Below are 19,164 nucleotides of genomic sequence, written 5' to 3'. Positions count from 1 at the left end.
GTATCATTTGAGAGGAAATTTTCAAGGCCAAAAGTGCTTCTAACAACATGTAGGTAATGCCGTATCATCGGTCAAGCTTGCACAGATCCAACTGTATGGCCATTAAACAACAGACAGAAGATTGTCTTACTGGCTCAATTTGTCAAGATTTCTTCGCTATAATTGGGATGAAAAATTGCCTCGTCTCTCGAGAGAGAAGGGAGTTTACAGAATTGGTAACAGACCCTGCCAAACACCAAAGCCTTTTGCGGTTAGAGAGACAACAATTTGGGGTTTAAAAGTTGCTGGACTAGTTAGCCACATGAATACTCACATAATGTGAAGATACCATGGCACTATGGTTTACAGTTGTGTGAGCAAATTGTATAGCATATGAGGTGTTATTTAACTTGGTGATATAACCGAGTTTACTGTGTATAGGTCTTTACTGTGTATAGTTATGGCGCCTTTGACAACTTTACCAATAGCTATAAAAGGGTATTATGATTCTGAGCACCAGGTCTATATTTACGATGATATCAGGTGTTGAATACGCTTGCTAATTGGGTTGGTAGTCGAAAAAAAAGCCTTTCTTACACTTACAGATGGGAAATAAAATGCATGCCGTAATAGATCAATACATTGAAAATAAACATAATGCCCCTGCATAAATCTTGATTACTCTTTTTTTGATGCAAGAAGATCAATAGGTCCAATTTACCCACAGTGGATGAACTGAGGGTTGACTGTAGCTGTGGTGGCGTCACACCTAAACCTAGAAAGGTCAAAATATCAAAAAAGCTTTGCCTTATTAATTACACAATTAAATCATACGGCCTTCCTTGTAGCTAATTAAGAAAATTGCATCTTAAGGTCACGATTTTGTGTGTCCTTTTACCACGGAGAGTTAATGTGAAGAATGACCTGCTGGGAGGGGGGGTAATGAATTGTGCAATGTGCTGACCAAGCCAAGGGCTCATTTATACAAGACCAGTGACCATGTCCAAATTTCTCCAAGGAAACCTTTCTCTGCTTATCAATGGGTCCCGTGGGGATTCCAGGTAACTTATATATATCACATGTTGATGAGGGGCTAGTGCGTTTTTTGGTAATTGACATTTCTGTCTTCATCTTGTTGTTCAGGCATTTCTGGCTGCCATCTCAATTTGTTGGAAAACCTCTAGATCTGTTATTAATGGTTGGTTGATAAGTTAACTTACTAGCCAATTGTTAGTTAGTAAATCACATGTTTATGAGGGGCTTGTGTATTTTTTTGTTGATGAGACTTTCTATCTTCAGTACGTAGATTGGACATTTCTTTTGGATGCCTTATAGTTATTGGTTGATAAGTTTCTTATTTTGTTATAATCTATTATAAAAAAAACGTTAACTTTATTGAAGATATGCAGTAATATGATATAAATAACAAAAAAACATCTCAGTGCTTCTATACAGATCACAACATATCTTTTACTTGAGTGGCCTGAGCATTTTTTAACATTCTGTGAAAACAGAAAATTGGTTGGTGAGTTCCTGATCCATTGTTACTGACTTTTCTTGTATAGGATACTGTTTGTGAATCATCTACGATTACAGTGCTAAGCGTACCATTTTCGTATCTCTCCACTCTAGTAACTTTCATCCTGTAGGCAACTTTTCTTCTTGCAGTACGTATCAGTCACTGATTAATCCAAACCAAGATAAAAGTTCATGAATTTCTATTCCCAAGAAGCCATGAGCGCAGAAGAAATATGGCCCAATTTTGATCCATATCTTGCTGACAAGCTGATTCATAGCCACCCTTGCTGCTTGGTAATGAGCCCCAATCTCTCTCTCATTTCCCACTGATAAAACTGACAGTACAGATAGAACTTCCCCATGAAGAATCATAGATAAATTGAAGGGGATTATCGGAGCCGGGTAATTGGGTTTTTTGTTTGAGGAGGCTTCGTGTTAACAAAACTCCTGGGGCCAATGATTTGAACTCCCCGCCAGTTTCGGAATTGTACAGGGATTACAGGTAGCTTTATCTCTGTATAATTTGGTTGTGTTGTGTGTACTCTCCTCCCTTTTTCGTTGACAGATATGTTGACATTAAATCCTCTGTGGGAGTAGTGTCGCACCAACAATAGAGCATGTGGAAATCAGCAGCAATTGGAGACATGCCACTTGACTTCCTAATATGTATTTATTTCACGAGACTACGCAGCAAAGCTCTTTCTTAGAAACCTTGAACAGAAAATCTTTAATATCTCAAGATGTTACATTTCGATATTGACATTTGGATTATCAGCAGCAATCGGAGATATGCCGCTTGACTTTTTGATGTATATTCATTTGTGATACTGCGCAGCAAAGCTTAAGATAGCTCTTTTTCTTCAAACCCTTGAACGGAAAATCTTCAATGTCTCAAGATGTTACATTTTGATATTGACATTTGGATAGCAATCAGAGATATTCCGCTTGACTTTTTGACGTATGTTTATTTCGTGAGACTGCGCAGCAAAGCTTAAGACGGCTCCCTTCCTTCAAAACCTTGAACGGTGATCTTCAATATCCTTCAAGATGTGACATTTTGATATTTGCATCTTGAAAATTTGGTGGCTGATAGGCACAATCCTATGATTTGTTGATCTACCAATCTTATAGCTTCCAGCTACGATCGAAGATGATAGCTTTCGCAAACAGGAAGTGTCTCATCTTCTTTAAGGAAGGAAAGAAGACAGTCGCTGTAAACTTCAACCACTTGTTATCTCTTGAGAAAGTATGATCATGACTTTCATCCTAGTTTTACAACTTCCTAGATGAGTTCATCAGGTAGATACAACAGTGTAACATCAATAACATTTTAAATGCAATTTACTCATAAATTTTCCATTGGAGTCTCCTAACAATGTCTATTCCATAAGTGCAAGAAATCATGATAGATAGAGAGATATGTAGTAAATACTTGCCACAATTTCTTTGCTTCTTTTGATAGATGACAGTTGTTACGACTATAGGAGGGTGCTTCAATCATTAAAGAGCTTCCCTGTCTATCAATACTTTGCCAAGCCTCGGTGAATATTTTGTGCGAGATTGATTCGTTGCCTTATGTCGATGCCACATTCTTAACACAACTTGTAGTAAATCTTCTTGATGTTAATCTTTCCTGTTGCCACAAGGCAAATTGCTTTTCTTCTCATAAGTGCTTCCGCTAATTAGTCCCGTGGAAGTCCTCACATTTCCACGTTCCCCATAACTTTCCATCACACTTGGAAATGGTTCAGCCACGACATTAGCAGATTAGTTCATTATTTCCGGTGCGCCTGGTTGACCAGCTGGGTCGCTCTGTCACCTGCTGTAACCTGTTAGGCCTGTTCCATCTGTTACTCCAACACCTGGAACAGAATTACGTAGTTACCAGGACCTCATACAGATGGAGGCTACTTAAAACCTGGTTACTGCCCACCCACGTTCCTTGTTACTTGGCTGGTTGAGTCCTCTGTCATCGCCGCTAAACCCTTGCTGAAATATTTAGAGGGCAGCAAGAGTGGCTAAGGAGAGCGTTGTTGTGCGGTATTGGATTTTGTCGGGGTGGTCGGGCCAGCTGGACCGGGCTTTTCCTTATTAACGACATAAGGAAAAGTGATGGGCCAGTAATCCCCGCTTCTTGTAAGTGAAATGAATATTCTCGACCCAGATTAACACACTAGGCTGATTCCTGATGGAAAAAGTTTCTCCCAGGACATGCTAAGGTATGGAAGTACACAGATTTATTCCCCTGTGTGGCCCTGTGTTAGACAGTTGTGAAGAAAATGTAACGACTCGGAAGACAAACTTTTGAAGGAGTTAGGAATAAGATGGAAGTCTTTCATGAGTAACCTACCAATCTGTTTCATGTGCTGTAAGCTGATGGTACGTAGAATCATATTCAACACATGGCATAAGTACTATCTAAGCTCATGCGTAGGACTATACTTTGTACAAGACGCCATTCAGTCAGATTACTCCATTTTTTTCCAACACCATTTAAAAATGCAACCTCAACCCCAACAAATACTTTACGGAAAAGTTTAACTACAGTTCTCCAACTCAGGGAATTAAACTCACTGGAATTTTCTTCAGCTCAATTGCTCTGGACACAAATATGGTATATGTGACCAGAAAACAATAGGAAATAGAAGATAGAATAAATGAGCATGAAATACATGATACTTCAGATGAACAAATACTATAATACACTACATGCAGTATTCTCCACAGTGATACCAGTAGACAGAGCAGAATGAAGGGAGGCACATAGCACATATTTTGTATTAGCCACCATTCATATCAGGATCCCAAATTGAGTTTTACCCAGGTTCTGGAATTGGGCTTGATTTGTGAATCCTTCCTCAGAGTCGAATTCGGACCGTTCATACAAGGATTCGCAAATTGGGACCAATCCCAGTGGGTGGCTTGGGTGAATCCCTATTTACAAATCCTCGTATGTACAGGTTTTATCATAGAATTGTCACCTTCATCTAATTAGGGAAATAATTAGATGGAAAAAGTGAGCATAATATTTTATATAATCACTATCTCCTCTCCAGTAAAACACAAAGCAAAACAAAGTGAAGGCCTGGGTGAATCCCTATTTACAAATCCTGGTATTTACGGGTCTTATCATAGAATTGTCATCTTTGTCTAATTAGAGAATAATTAGATGGAAAAGTGATCATAATATTTCTGATCAACTGTCAACTCTCAAGTGATAAACGAAGCAAAAGAAAGTGAAGGACACCTTACAGCAGAAATGTTTCTGATAACAAGTACAACTTATTATATGAAAGAAGGCAAAAGAGAGGGATTCGAAGGAGAAATGTCATCTTTTACTTGTCTAGACACGACGGTGCCAAGAGGGATAAGGTGCTTTCATCCGATCAGGCTCTTTTCTCAAGCGAATAAGATTTTCCACCAGATTCAACTGTGAAGTGTCACCTGTAATAGCCACGGCAATAAATCTCCCGTCAGTGAGTGGACAAATTGGCCCAACATGTCCTGCCACACAGGGTGTTCATAGATCACTGTCCAAAATGGTGCATCTGCCAAGGAGGTTCTCCAGTTACTCCTTGGGAACAAGCCAGAGTCTTGAAGGTTTTGCTTTGATTTCCTTGTACATGAATAGTCTTCTTAGTTGGCTCTTAATGAGTCACGCTTCTTTGGGGCTTGTTACATGCTTTTCCTGATAGCATGTCAGTTCTGCTGAACTTGGTTTCTTGTGACTGTGCCTTATAGGAAAGAAACCAATATGCCATCAGAAAAAAAAAGCATATCTGATAAGCAAAAAAAAAGCTGGACTCACAGAATCTTCAGAATGAGAGTCAGAAATTCAAAATCATAAATTGTTATCTTCTTCTAAGAACTCGCTGGGTATAGCCAAAAATTAACCTTCTTCTAGTGCTAATAAGAAAATAAATTAATGGTGCATAATGAACCCTCAGGTATGAACAGGGTTAAATGAAAACTAAAAGGTTCATAGACCCAGTAGGTTTGCATACCTTGTTATTGCATATATTTGTGAGTAGTAACAAACACACCTACATGTAGTAGGAATACAGAAAGACATGCATATCTTTTATGTCATCTTTTGACTGTAACATTTTGTCAGGAAAGATTTAAATGATAATTCATAAGAGATGGAATAAGTGGAGTGTATCCTTAATTCTGACACCCTCTTTTGCTGCAAGAAAAGTTTCGAATTCTCCATTAGCTTCTTAATGCTGGTATTGATATTCTTGTGGGCCATAAAGAGAAAACATGAATTTAATGAGGTGTGGAAATTGGTCTTGGTTCTCGTTAAGATTTTAGTTCTCTTAAGAGTGTCCCAGAAGAGAGTTTTTTGCTGACTCTTGAATTCCGTGATCTATTCGCTTGGCTGGGGTAAAGTATGGCTGTTAGCTCTGGTGGGCTCCCGATCTCAGAAGAGTCGTTCCCTCTAATATCGCCAATGTTGGGCAACGAGGTGGTTCGTTAAAGCGCCCTCACCTCCCTTGTAATACGCCTGTAATGCGGTCTGTGGAAATGAGATAGGCCCCCAGCGAAGACGTTAGATCGGTAGTTAAGTGCATCTCCGAAGACAGCTTCTCTTCGCGCAAATTAAGGGTGGGACAAGTAATGAGTCCAGTTAAATACCCTGAACATGGCGCAGTACATCAGCTGTGTGTAATGTATTGGGTATTGACCTGGGGAAACAGATTAGTTCTGCTATAGGGAGCCAGTGTTGGTTCTCTGATAGGTGTCTACCTGCCTGTGTGTACAAATGTAACATCTTCTCTTAAACCAGAATGGCCGAAGAACAATTCTGGAACTCATTTTGTGTACGGGTTCCTTAGTAGCATAGCTTGTTGAATTTGCCTTCTTTCTAGGACAATTTTTGAAGGAAACAGAGATTATTTCTGCTGGTTCCTCGATACATGTCTTCCTGTGTGCACAATGTTACTAACATCATCTCTTACACCAGAATGGCCAAACAACAATTCTGGAACTCATTTTGTCTATTATAATCTTATAAGAATCTACTAGTAGGTTCCTTTAATAGGAGCCAAGCTTGGCAATTTTGCCTTCTTTCTAGGACAATTTTTTAAGGAAACTGATTAATTCTGCTATAGGGAACCAGTGTTGGTTCTCTGATAGGTGTCTACCTGCCTGTGTGTACAAATGTAACATCTTCTCTTAAACCAGAATGGCCGAAGAACAATTCTGGAACTCATTTTGTGTACAGGTTCCTTAGTAGCATATAGCTTGGTGATTTTGCCTTCTTTCTAGGGCAATTTTTGAAGGAAACAGAGATTATTTCTGCTGGTTCGCTGATACATGTCTTCCTGTGTGCACAATGTTACTAACATCATCTCTTACACCAGAATGGCCAAACAACAATTCTGGAACTCGATCATTTTGTCTATAATCTTATAAGAATCTACCAGTAGGTTCCTTATGAGGTAAGCTTGGCAATTTTGCCTTCTTTCTAGGACTAAACAGATTAATTCTGCTATAGGGAACCAGTGTTGGTTCTCTGATAGGTTTCTGCCTGTGTGCATAATGTTACTAACATCATCTCTTAAACCAGAATGGCCAAAAAACAATTCTGGAACTCATTTTGTCTAATTATCTTGAGAATGTACGGGTTCCTTAATAGCATAGCTTGGTGATTTTGCCTTCTTTCTAGGACAATGCTGTTGATGGGAACAGTTGAGTAGGTAGCTAATAAACTAATCTGATCTAAAGAGAGTCCATAAAGTAATGATCTGGCCGATTACTGGGGTAGTTTGTAGTGGGGTGCTAATTCCCTGTAAATCCTGGGGATTAGAACAGCCTGTGGGCTTATTGTCCTATTTGGCTTGATGGCCCTTAGCTTGTTGTTCTGATAGGGAGGGAAATTCTCAGATCTCATTGCTGCATTTCTTTCTTTTGCTGAATGGATATTGTCTGTTTTAATGCAACTTTTGATATTTACTATTTCTAACTAAGTTGAAATGTTTATTTCAATGTCTTCAATTATGTCATTAGATTAGAGATTTTTGCATTTTGTGTTGTATCTAAAGAGTTAAGCTTCGGTTTCAAAAACGTCTTCTTCAAACCAAGGAGCTGTTCAAACTTAGTTCTCAGTCTGAAAGCCATTTCCATTGCTAGATTTATGTATCTTTAAGGCCACACCGATTTAATTTCTTGGTTCACGGATTCGCTCGCTCCTATTTTTTGGAGAAAAAAAATAAAAATAAAAATTACTACTCAGCAAATTTTCACCATTAATGAAGCCATTCACCAACTTTCTGGTGTAGCAAATTGGCCTTTATATCATAAGCTCCTTAAAGTGTGGGTACAGGTGCTGTTACTGTACAGTAATAGTGTTTTTGTACTTTTTTCAAGCTGAAAACTTTTTTCTTTATGTTTTGGATTAGCCGTTACCTTTACCCCAACCATTTTACAATTTTTACCTCCATGAAATGTCATGGAGGTTATATTTTACCCCGCGTTTGTGTGTCTGTCTGTCTGTGTGTTTGTGTGTGTGTGTGTAAACAAAATAACTCATGAACGGCTGGGTGGATTAGTTTCATACTTGGTGTGTTGGTAGTGTGTGATGACAGCTGGAAATGATTAGATTTTGGCCCCCCTAGCGGCTCCCCTTGGTACTGCAGCCCAACTTCCGGTTTTGCTATCTCGGTGTTCTGAACAAGCTATGGCCACAATTTTTGAGTATTAGATAGCTCTTGTGCTCAGGAAGAAATGACATAAGTTTGGGCCCCCTAGCGTCTAGTTTTGGGATAGCAGGGGCATTTTTGTCAAAAACTTCTGAAGACGATAACTCAAGAAGGGAACAACGAATTTTCATGATTTTTGGTATGTAGGTACCTTAGACAATGTTGTACAATATAAGATACTAATTATGCAAAATTGGAGTACACTTGCATAATTAATGAGAATATTATATCATAGCAGTTTTTTCAATGTATCTCTTGTTCCAGACATGCTATGGTCTTGACATTTTGGTGATAGATAGCTTTTGGTGTCATGACAAAGTGGGGCAAGTTTCAGCCCCCTAACATTTAATTGTGGAACTGCAGGGGTGTTTTTGTCAAGACACTCCAAAGAGGATAACTGCAGAAAGGAACGACGGATTGCCTGCATTTCAGGCATGCGGGTAGCTTGGGCAAAGGTGTTCATAATGATATACATGTTATGCAAATGAGGACTTAATTTGCATAATTAATGAGGAAATTGTATAGTTCCATTGTTTTCAATAACTGGACCTCAATACATGTAACACATGTTAATTATGATAGGTGGAATATAAGCAGATACCAAATATGGTAATGAGGAACTTATTTGCATAATTTATGTTTATTTTTATTTTTATTTCGCCCTCTCGCTCCATATTTTTTATGAAAAAATCTGTGAACCAAGAAATTAAATTGGTGTGGCCTAAAGTTGAGAAATGAACTCAAATGTCTGTACCTATATCTTTTAAGAAGTATGCATTGTACATCGTAAAATCTTAATTAGATCAAGTTTCAGATCTTTTCAAACTTGTGCCTCAAAGCCATTAATGAAAGCTATGTTATGGTTGCTGCACAATTTGCTGACATCTTTATGCAGTGGTGCATCAGTCCCTGGTAATTGTTTATTTCAACACATGAGAAATATGGCAGTTAGCGATGGAAGCAGACCAACTGCCACCACGGTTAAGTGGTGAAGAGGAACAATCTATTTCCTTCGACAGATAAGATTCCATATCCTGTTACACCAGCTGTAAAGTTGGTTCCGTCTGCCAAGTTCTGAATGTATGACTTTTCTGATGGTTCTTTTTTCATGCAGTTACATCTGAAAGTTGGTAACAATGAGGTTGGAAATGTTTCGAAAAAGAGTGATGCGGTATTGAGTGGGCATCCATTCTTTCAGGGCAGTTGGAGAAGGAAAATTGAGTGATTGTGCCCACTGTAGTGTGGTATAGAATTGTGGAGTGACCTTGACAAAGAGAGCCAGACATCTATCAAATTATCATATCCTCATTCCAAAAGACGGGTGACAAAGTGGAAAGATTGCAGGTTTAAATCATACATGCCGTTTTGAGCAAGCAGGTGGTTGGAACAAGAGGGTGGCCAATGACAAAGCTGAAAATGAAAAGGCAGACTTCAACTAACTTTCTTTTCATCTTACATCACACTTCTCGCTGCACACAGCTAGTTATTGATTTTCCCTAATGATACCAAATCCAATTTTTTGCTGGTGATTTATCAATACAAGATTAGTAGATATGTACAAAATCACACAAATATTTTACATGTAGGCCTTCAATTATGAGGAAAACAGAAATAAGAAAGTCAAAATATTTGATGTGCTAAATTTTTGTGTTCGACACAGATGAAGTTTCTTGCAAACAGAAATGTATGGTGTATCTTTGTGAAGTAAAAACTTGTTTGTTCTTTTTTTTTCCTCAACAAGCCCTTTATGTTTACTGATATACAAATGTAGGTACGTACAAGACTGACTGTGACAGGCCTCTCTACTGTATGCATGCTTAGTGCTTAATTTGCTGGTGCATCCTGAACTGCCGCAGCCTTCGCTCGTGCTGTACAATTTGTTTTGAAGTGTCCTCCAAGCCTACCACAAATTGGGAAACTGCCAATTGGGTACTCGAAAATCAGCAGGCAGGGAAAAGGAAAAAAGGGAATATTTGAACAGCCTGGGGTGCGTGTTATTGAAGTGTTTGATAAACAAGTTGAATGAGGTTTTTACATCCCCCAACATGGCACAGTTAAGTCAGTTTTGATAATTGATGGGACAAGCATCAACGACTGGTGGGCACTTGGATATTTTTGGATAGTTTCACAAGAGTGAGATTTTTTTTTATATGAGGACACCACTGTGTTCCACATTATTCAAAGGGAATTATTTCATGTGTAGCTGTTTTTATATTGTCTGAATAATGTAATGAAAAATGTCTTCAGTAGTTTAGAGTATGATTCAGGACATTGTTCTAGAGTTTTATTTCTATGAAAGAATGTAGTTTTTTGTATCGTTAGAGTTGGTAGAATTAACAAGTACCTTGTACGATTTTTACTCTTATATTATTTCATATTTGTGACATGTATGTGTTAGTGTACTTAGGTAAACATCACAATACATGATATGTGAATGTGGAATTTTCTATTTGCTTATAATTTAAATCAAATAATGAAGCTCTAAATATTCCATGGAGGTATAGGGTCCCTGAACTCTTCTGCAGTTTGTAATTTTTTCCTTTGGCTAAGGGCTTCAGTTAACTGTACCACACTTTATCTTCAAGACTTTTGAATTTCATCAGCATGTTGCTTTGTGTTTGATGCATAATAAGGTTCTTAGATATTATTAAACATCACATTGAGATACCCTTAGGCATTGATGATACACTAGATAGATTCTTATTCCAACTATGATCATTATAATCTTAAACAGGGCCAAAGTTCTCAATGCGATAGCAACTTTTTTCTTGGAAGGCTTTCGGAAGTTGTGCATGTTGATGAGGTTTGGCACAGGGTGAGTATCAGAGTGTAGCAACCGTACTTCACCCCAGGCGTAAGAAGTATTGGATACCGTTATCGCGCAAGTATCAACATTGACAGGATGTCAACCCAGTGTGTTTTGTAGCCGGAGGACAGGTTTATATTGTGGATAGGGAAGATGGTGAGACAAGTCATGTGCTTATATGAGATGGATTTACTTCTCATAGTAAGGGATGATGGGATTTTGAGTAGCAAATCCTTTGGGACTTCAGCAGAGGCTTTTCAAAATACTGCACGCATGAATAGAAGAACACTATCCGCATCACTGGCTTCACCTGAACAGTTTTATGATACGTTGTTGGTTAGTGAACAGCTCAAATAGTTATTGTGGGGATTTCATAGATTTTATGATGGTGGAATGGCCCATGTACACTGAGGAACAAGTGCAATTATTCAAATTTTAGATTCAATATTTTTTAGGACTCTTAACTTAAGCTGGCATTTTTCTAACTTCTTTAAGAATACATGTAGGTATTCTATATCCAAGCAATTCTTTTCAAGATAGAATTATGTTTTTTTAATTTTTTTGCAGGCACACCCAGCCTAGCATGTCTTAACTTTTTTGACAGCATGTTTTCCAATTATACTTTGTCTCCGTGTGGTAAGGCAGCCTACAAAAACAACCAAGCCGCTTACAGTCTAGCTTTTCTTTCCACAAAGGCAGGGGGACAAAGAAAGCAAAACAAGACTTTTGTCAGCAGCTTCTTGCTTCAAGGCACTGAAAAACAGCTTCTCTCAACCCTGCTGGCTTTTCAGGACAGGGAAGAAAACAGATTAAATGTCCCTAGCACTTGTACTAGCTGTTCCCTAGACAGTCTTGTAGAGTATCATATTCTTACTGTGTTAGTAGGTTTCATCTTGATCAATAATGAAACATCACTTATGAACCTTTAGAAATGTCGTTTTTAAGACATTGGGCCAATTTTTTGTCCAGAAAATTAAAAAATGCAATGGAACGTTAAAAAAGAATTAAGATCTAGACTGGCTGTGTTTACGGAAATTTATCCAATGACTTTTAAAGTAACAGTAGATGTTGGGCAGTGAATTTAGATCAGTCTCTTTGCCCATTCAGACCTTTAATGATTTGGCCCCAAGCAAGTGTCCATCCAGTTTAAAAACAAGCCAGCAGGGTGTCGAGTTACTAAGGTGTGCATTTTGCACCTAGTCTAGCTTGTTTCTATTTTCAGATTGTAAAGTCAGCACAAATGGTTGAACCATGTTAGCAATGCTTGAATGTTCTTGAACAGACATAGTAGATTATACCAGTCATACACCTTGTCTGTGGTATGCAATCTCTTGCTGTAATCAGCTACTGTAAGTGCGTTAAAGTTTGTGGTAGGAGTATGGAGTATTCACGGTAGTTTTGAGTTAGCGATAGTGCTATAGAGTCACATACTGCAGTAATGTAACACGGATCACAATAAAACATAAAACCACCTCAAACGTTTCCACCCTGAATATTTCACTAACATATAAAACCACCTCGAACGATTCCACCTAACATAAAACCACCTCGAACGATTCCACCTAACATAAAACCACCTCGACCGATTCCACCTAACATAAAACCACCTCGAACGATTCCACCTAACATAAAACCACCTTAAACTTTTCCACCAAACATAAAACCCACCAGAAAAAAAATTTCAAGAATTACAGTATATGGGCCCCATTCCCCAAGGGCCGGTTACGTGGATGGGCCAGTTCAAGGACGTTATACATGTGTTGTATCGGACATTTGCTTCTTGGTTGTGCAGGACTCAATTAATATGAAAATCTTGTGACACCAGAAAAAAAATTTGAAAGGTCTAGTTTCGTCTTGCAAGGCAATGCTTACACACCTGTCAGAAGTGAGAAGGAAGGTGGGAAAAGTAGTCGGCTCTGCAAACAATTGTTTCCAGTCAGAACAATGCCTGCCTTGTATTCAGTGGTGGCTTAACACTCCTTTCAATGTCAGTCGTCATGTATTAGGGGTGAAGGACAGGCAAACACGCCAAGTATACCACACTTCACTACACAGCGAAGAAATTTTAAGCTAGAAACTCTTTTTAATATGCTTGTCAGGGGATTTTTTCCATTTACGTAATAATCATCCATTAGATTGTCTTTCTTGCAAACCGTTAATCGATCACTGGCACCTGTATATATGTGAAGGGTTAGAGTTAATTGGACAGCAAATTGTTTTTAATGATGATCAGATGAGAATTTATCCTTTTAGTGTGATGGAATTTGACATATAATGGCCTTTGCTGTGTCTAATCAATTATGCATATCTCTTGCTAAAGATAGTACTGGGTATTCTTTTGGCTCATTTCACCTTACCAGTTGTGTTGTCTAAATATTCAGGGGGAAAGTGGCTGTCAAAAATTCCATTAATATTTCAAATCTGCAAAGATGGAATAGAAGATAGCTTTCATACAAGCTCTGTACAATGTTTCACTTCAGAATCTTTGACTGTCACAGGTCATCATTGATTGAACAACCCACTATAAAAAGATTTCAGGATCTGGAAAATAAAGATCAAGTTCAATAATGGGCTCATATCGGCTTTCTACCGTACTGCAGCAGAACTTCTGGTTTTGATATCTGGTGTCCCGGACATGTTGTGGACATGATTTTTTCTGCAATTCTTCTTAGATGAGAGCAAAAACTAATGAACTCAGACTTTTACAAGCAGGAAAATGTACTAACATTAATCTCCAAGCAGATGGAGGGTCTAGGCTCAGTGTTTTTGGCAGCCATGCTCTGGGGCTTGTCATTTGTTTTCTAGTGGACCCAGAAAACACTGAGCCATGAAACACGTCGGTGTGGAGAGTATACTGCCATTTCAGGTTCCCAATGTACCTGTACTCAACATCAATACAGGGTTCCCAGAAGAATATTGACACCTTGTTCTTCTTCGTTCATTCATCGTTAGTGAGACGACCCCCAAGTGCAGCGTAAAAGAGCGAGTATTGACATGTTGAGTGTCCAGCACTAACCGCCATGTCTGTTCTTGTTCTACAGTGCCTGTATCCATGCCAGCACTTCTCACCTTCAGACATCATGTCTTCCTGTATCACCTCTTGTGAGGTAAGTCTGCAGTTTTAAATTGCTGTATCAATCTTGAAATATTCGTGACAATTTTTGCAGTGACCTCAGCTGCGAAGAGTACAAAATTTTATGTCGGTAAGGCAAACTTTAAAGACTGAAATTGCGCCTCCTTTTCCCCCTTATCACGAAATTAAATCCCCTCAAAAAACTGTTCAAAGTGTCTTGTGGAGTTTGGAAGTCTCCTTCACATTTACTGAAATCACAGCATGGGATAACAGTATTACACAGTCAAGCAAGCTTGAGATGTGCAGTGCAGATGTGGTGAAAAGCTTTCCCAAAGTCGGGGTGAGTCCGTGTGTCAATCATTTGTCCCAGGGTCATTCTCAAATGGACTGCAAAATGTACCATCTGCATCTTCTAAAGTGTCAAGGTGAAGCTTTTATTGTTGGCAAAGAGAAAGGAAGAAAGAAATTTAAAGGAGAAAGTAGAGGTGAAGATCTGGACCTTTTACCTCACAGTAGAAATGCACTTTGTGCATACATGTGAGGGATTCCATTCAAACCTCCTTGGTGCAAGGTCTAAGACATAAAAACTGGACCTGGTGTACATTTAGAGGTCAAATTGTGGATGATTGGCAAAGGTAGGACTAGAATTGCAGACTATGTTGTACTTTGATAGTAAAAGGAATGCTTTTTACTGTGGTATATGGGATCCCAAACCAAGGAGGTTACGGCCTCCTTGCCCAAACACTGACTGAGAGAGGAAAAAAAAATTCAAGGCTGGTATATAACTTTTATGGCCATATATTAATTGGATGTTAAATCAGAAAAAAAGTGGAACCAACAAGATAGAGGGGAAGGAAGTTTAATTATCATCTTTTTCTTTAGACACACCATGTTCCCCTTCCAACCTTTCATAATGGAAGAACCCTTTTCCAAAGCTCAGTGCTGTAGATATTAGCAAGGTAACAATAAGTTCAAAGCGTTCCATTCTCTTTGAGCTGTAATAGGGTAATTAGAGCCGCCTTGAAGTGCTAACATTTGGACATTAAGGTATTGTACAGTGAGTTACTGTCGTAAGATAACAGGTATTTGCAGAGAGGATGAGCAGCACAGCACAGATTACGAAGTGTGATGAGCTTAAGTATTGGTAGGTTCGCCTCTCAGGAGCACTTTATCACTTGTAATTGCTAGTCAATGAACATTAAGTGTCAGGCAGGAGAAGACTTGCCACATGTGGCCTGCAGGAATTAATTGATGTTGGGACATCCTTTTCTTGAACACTTCAAATATGTGATTCTTTTCCACAATGTTTAAGTATTTAACGATAAATACTAATAAAAAGCATCATGGCATGAGACTGATAAAGAATTTAAGAAAAATCAACAACACGGGCTACCAAGCAATAACTGACCGGATGGGAAAAAATTAAAGCTGGAGACACCCCTGGCTAGAATTGAGATATAAATCTCGACAAGGTTGCCAGTGACATGCTATTTAAGCACACTTCCCACCCTTTTTCTATCAGCGTTGTTAAGAACAGGTTTGGCTCTCCCCGCCCGTTTCGACCTTTCCCAACGAGTGAGGTCAAGAAGTGCCTGGCGAGCGTGACAGTTCCCTCATCTGCGGTTCTGACCATTTACCAGCCTTGACAGCTTCTATTCAACAGCTATCAGCCTCAAGGTGTGACTGGCAGCGCCCCCATACAAATGTCTTTCAACAAGTTTCCCTCCTTCCATTTAAATGCCTCCATCTTGCGTGACAAGAAAATCATAACTACCCTTATAAATACTGTAAATTTGCTTTAAGTTTGCCTAAGTTGAATGTCAAAGTCAAGAGTTTACAGTATATTTGAGCTTGTAGTTGAAATACGTAATAACACAATGGAAGACTTAGGATATGTTCGAAGACGGATGACTTATCGGCAAGTGGCCACATAAAAAACTGCAAAAATGTAAAAATTTACAGTACTTTACATTCAATAGCCATTTTTCGGATTGTTTTTGGTTTGTTTAAGTCTTTTGTTCTGCTACCACTTACGGCTTGCTATTGTTATATGGAATTTTTCCACTTGGACATCACCTTCCTTTGTTCTACACTTCAGTATATTTTAGCAAATCAAAAAGATGATGTTTCTGTTGGGACTCTTTTGTGAGATGTGCTTTGTGAAGCTGGTAAGAGTTAGTGAAGCATGCAGTTATGCATGAAGAGAGCCAAGAAAGTGTCAAAAGCTTTCCTGAGGCTGGCCAAAAGTTTGGGGTGTTTTCTGGAGCAAAATTAGCTGCCCTAATGAAGGAGGTTGAAGTGCTCTTAAGTGCTAAAAGGTCTTCACTGGCAGTTTATCATCTTGGACTGCTGTCAAGATTTGAGAGCTGGAACACGTTCAGTTTTCTCTTACTCATTGTTGACTCATCAAAACACCCCTACAATGTATGTGCGGAGAAAAACTGTATAGTGACAGCGCAACTGACATCCTAATAAACACTCACGGAAAGAAAGTTTGATTGGCGAGCGAGACTGCGCCCATCTTCCAGATGCTCTTGCCATAGTTATCGGGGTAATTTTCTGTTCGCCGATAATGCCTGTTATCCGTCTCTAAAGCGTCGGTAATTGTGAAAAACGGTGTGTCAAGCAGGCCGGCTGTCTCCATCCTCTCTCCCTGAGTCTTGACAGATCGCCAATAAACCACTTCTCTGCCTCATTAGCTAAGTGCCTGGCTGACTTTTACTCACCCCTGCATCACACAGCCCTTCCTTCAGAATTAAAATCTGCCCTCTCCCAATCGTTTCTTGTGCTGACCCTTCGAACTGGTCACCTTGGCCAGACCATATGGCTCTCGGACGCCCAGATTTTGCCGTAAAAGATATTGGCCGCGAAGGCAACACGCTGGGTGTTGTCGAGCTCACTTTACCGGCACTCCCTCATTTCGCGAAAAAGACCTATAATCGACCGCTATCCGGCAACGCTACCTCTCCCCTAACTACCACATCCAATATATCCCACCATCGCAGTCTGGTAATTTTGATATGAGCAAAAAATGGAGTGCCGTGTGGATTTTTCCCCGTACCGTGTCATCACGGGGCTCCCTCTCTGCAAATTTCCCACGAGATTGTTAATCTTGGCACCATATTTCAACAAACATGAGCATATTGATCTGGGTGGGCCTGTATAGAGCGCAGTAATGAGGTAGTGGATTGGCAAGGGTGATGAAGTGAAAAATAAAGATGGGTTGTAACGTAGTACTACCTGTCTCTATTCATCATCACCATCGTCGTTAGGCGAAGGGCAGGGTGGCGAGATCAAAGGGAAACAAGGTGTTCTCTCCTGTTCAGAGTCATAAAGAAACTTTTCATTTGGGGGAGAAGATTTATCAACTCTTTATTTCGAGTTCTCAGACCCATAGCAAATAAAAGATGACACTGACTGACATACATAGAGACAAACTAAATGTGTAAGATCTATAAACATTTCTGTAATAGGTAACCCATAATGTAGTTATATTGACATCATTAAAGGCAAACAAACAAGGGATTTGATAACTGTGTAGACTGATGAATAAATCATTTCTTATAGAAAAGACTGACTTCTTCGTAAACTAAAGTATGACATCATTTACATGTAGTACATGATCAAGGATATGTGCTTGCTTTTTTCAAAATCATTAAATGAATGAACTTTATTGCTTGACAATTGTAAAGGATACAACGAATGGCAACAGCTACAAAACTGCATACAGAATACAGAACAATTTTGACAGCCTAGCAGCTGAAAATTGGGCCGTTTGTGGAGTGCTGTGTAGATGAGACATTTCACTGGAGGAGGGGAACCCGTGATTCCCTGTGCATTGATTAGGGAGGGAACCACGCCATTTGTCTGCCGAAATGTTACGGGCCCGGGCATTTGTCTAGGACAAAGTGCCCTCCTTTTGTCTGCAAATTGTGCCAATTAGAACCTTCCAGGGGGTTGTGTTGACATTTCTCAACTGCCGAACAACTGCCTGTAAAAATGTCAGGAGTAATGTAGCAAGGCTCGTATGGCACAGCAATGTCAGTGTGCATATCTTAACGGGTAATGCAAAGATTATGTTCATAACATTATTCGTTTCCAAATGTTGCTGATGAATTGTTGTAGTAAGAGTTAGACATCGCAAATGAAGAAACAAATTTTTTTTCGATGTTGTGTTCAGTTGAGTCACCTTGCTGTATAAATCCAATTGAGTCCAAATTGATGAACGGATAATTTCTTGAAGTGGAAAGTTAATAAGAGACATGCATAGTTAGAATTCCTCGACAGAGATAGGAATCTTAAGAGGAAAAAAGTTGTCTGAAGCACCTGGCCCATGTCCAAAGTGGATGGTTGATGCACCAACCGGAAAACCTGTCTGGTACTGTATGTACAAGTGTTCCATTTAGCATGACTTCACCTTTACACCAATTGCCTCACTCCACTCAGGTCAAAAATTAAGTACAATTAGATAGGTTTGGTTAGGGATGTCATCTTAGATGGGATGCAAAATGGAGGTCCTTTGCTTGAGGGGAACCATGACTCGAGCACGTTAAAAAAATCTGTATTTACAAATTAAATTGGGTGTCTTGCTAGACTGTGTGCCGGTTTGCATCCTATTTAAGAATGCCTGGCGCAATTTGGCTCAGTCCTGTGAGATACCTGCTTAAAAGTAGGCCTTCATGGTCTTTCCTATTGTAGGGTCTTTGTCTAGTTAATATGCTAACAATAGCTTATTGTTTTGTCTCTCAACAGTCGCTACCTACAGTCCAAGGCCACTCTCTCTGCAACAGCACCTGCGACTACCTCAGCTACACCAGCACCAACAAACAGGGGGACTGCCCTGCCCCAGAGGACGCACAGGGCTTTGCTGCAGCGTGTGTGGAGAGCTGCAGTGCTGATCAGGACTGCAAGGGGGCGCTCAAGTGTTGTCCCAATGGATGTGGCCATACTTGTCAAGAACCCCTCAATAGACATACAGGTATGTTATAAACCGTCGAAACCAATTTTATTGCTTGAAGTTGTCATGACTTGGTAATATATAAATTTCAGTCAGCATCAAATTAGAACAATGCATTACAACCACG

At 39.4% G+C, this 19,164-nt stretch overlaps 1 protein-coding gene across 1 annotated transcript in view; it reads left to right on the top strand.

Moving 5' to 3' along the window:
* The window catches only part of LOC118426932 (anosmin-1-like), a 57,281-nt gene that overhangs the window by 26,119 nt on the left and 11,998 nt on the right, over positions 1 to 19,164 (top strand). The window contains exons 3-4 of the mRNA XM_035836564.1: positions 14,049 to 14,114; positions 18,833 to 19,058. Coding sequence (XP_035692457.1) covers positions 14,049 to 14,114; positions 18,833 to 19,058 — 292 coding nt within the window. The remainder of the gene's footprint in view (positions 1 to 14,048; positions 14,115 to 18,832; positions 19,059 to 19,164) is intronic.

Source organism: Branchiostoma floridae, chromosome 12, assembly GCF_000003815.2.
Source record: "Branchiostoma floridae strain S238N-H82 chromosome 12, Bfl_VNyyK, whole genome shotgun sequence".
NCBI lineage: Eukaryota > Metazoa > Chordata > Leptocardii > Amphioxiformes > Branchiostomatidae > Branchiostoma > Branchiostoma floridae.
Note: the sequence above shows the minus strand (reverse complement) of the source record. Positions and strands in the feature narration are given on the sequence as shown.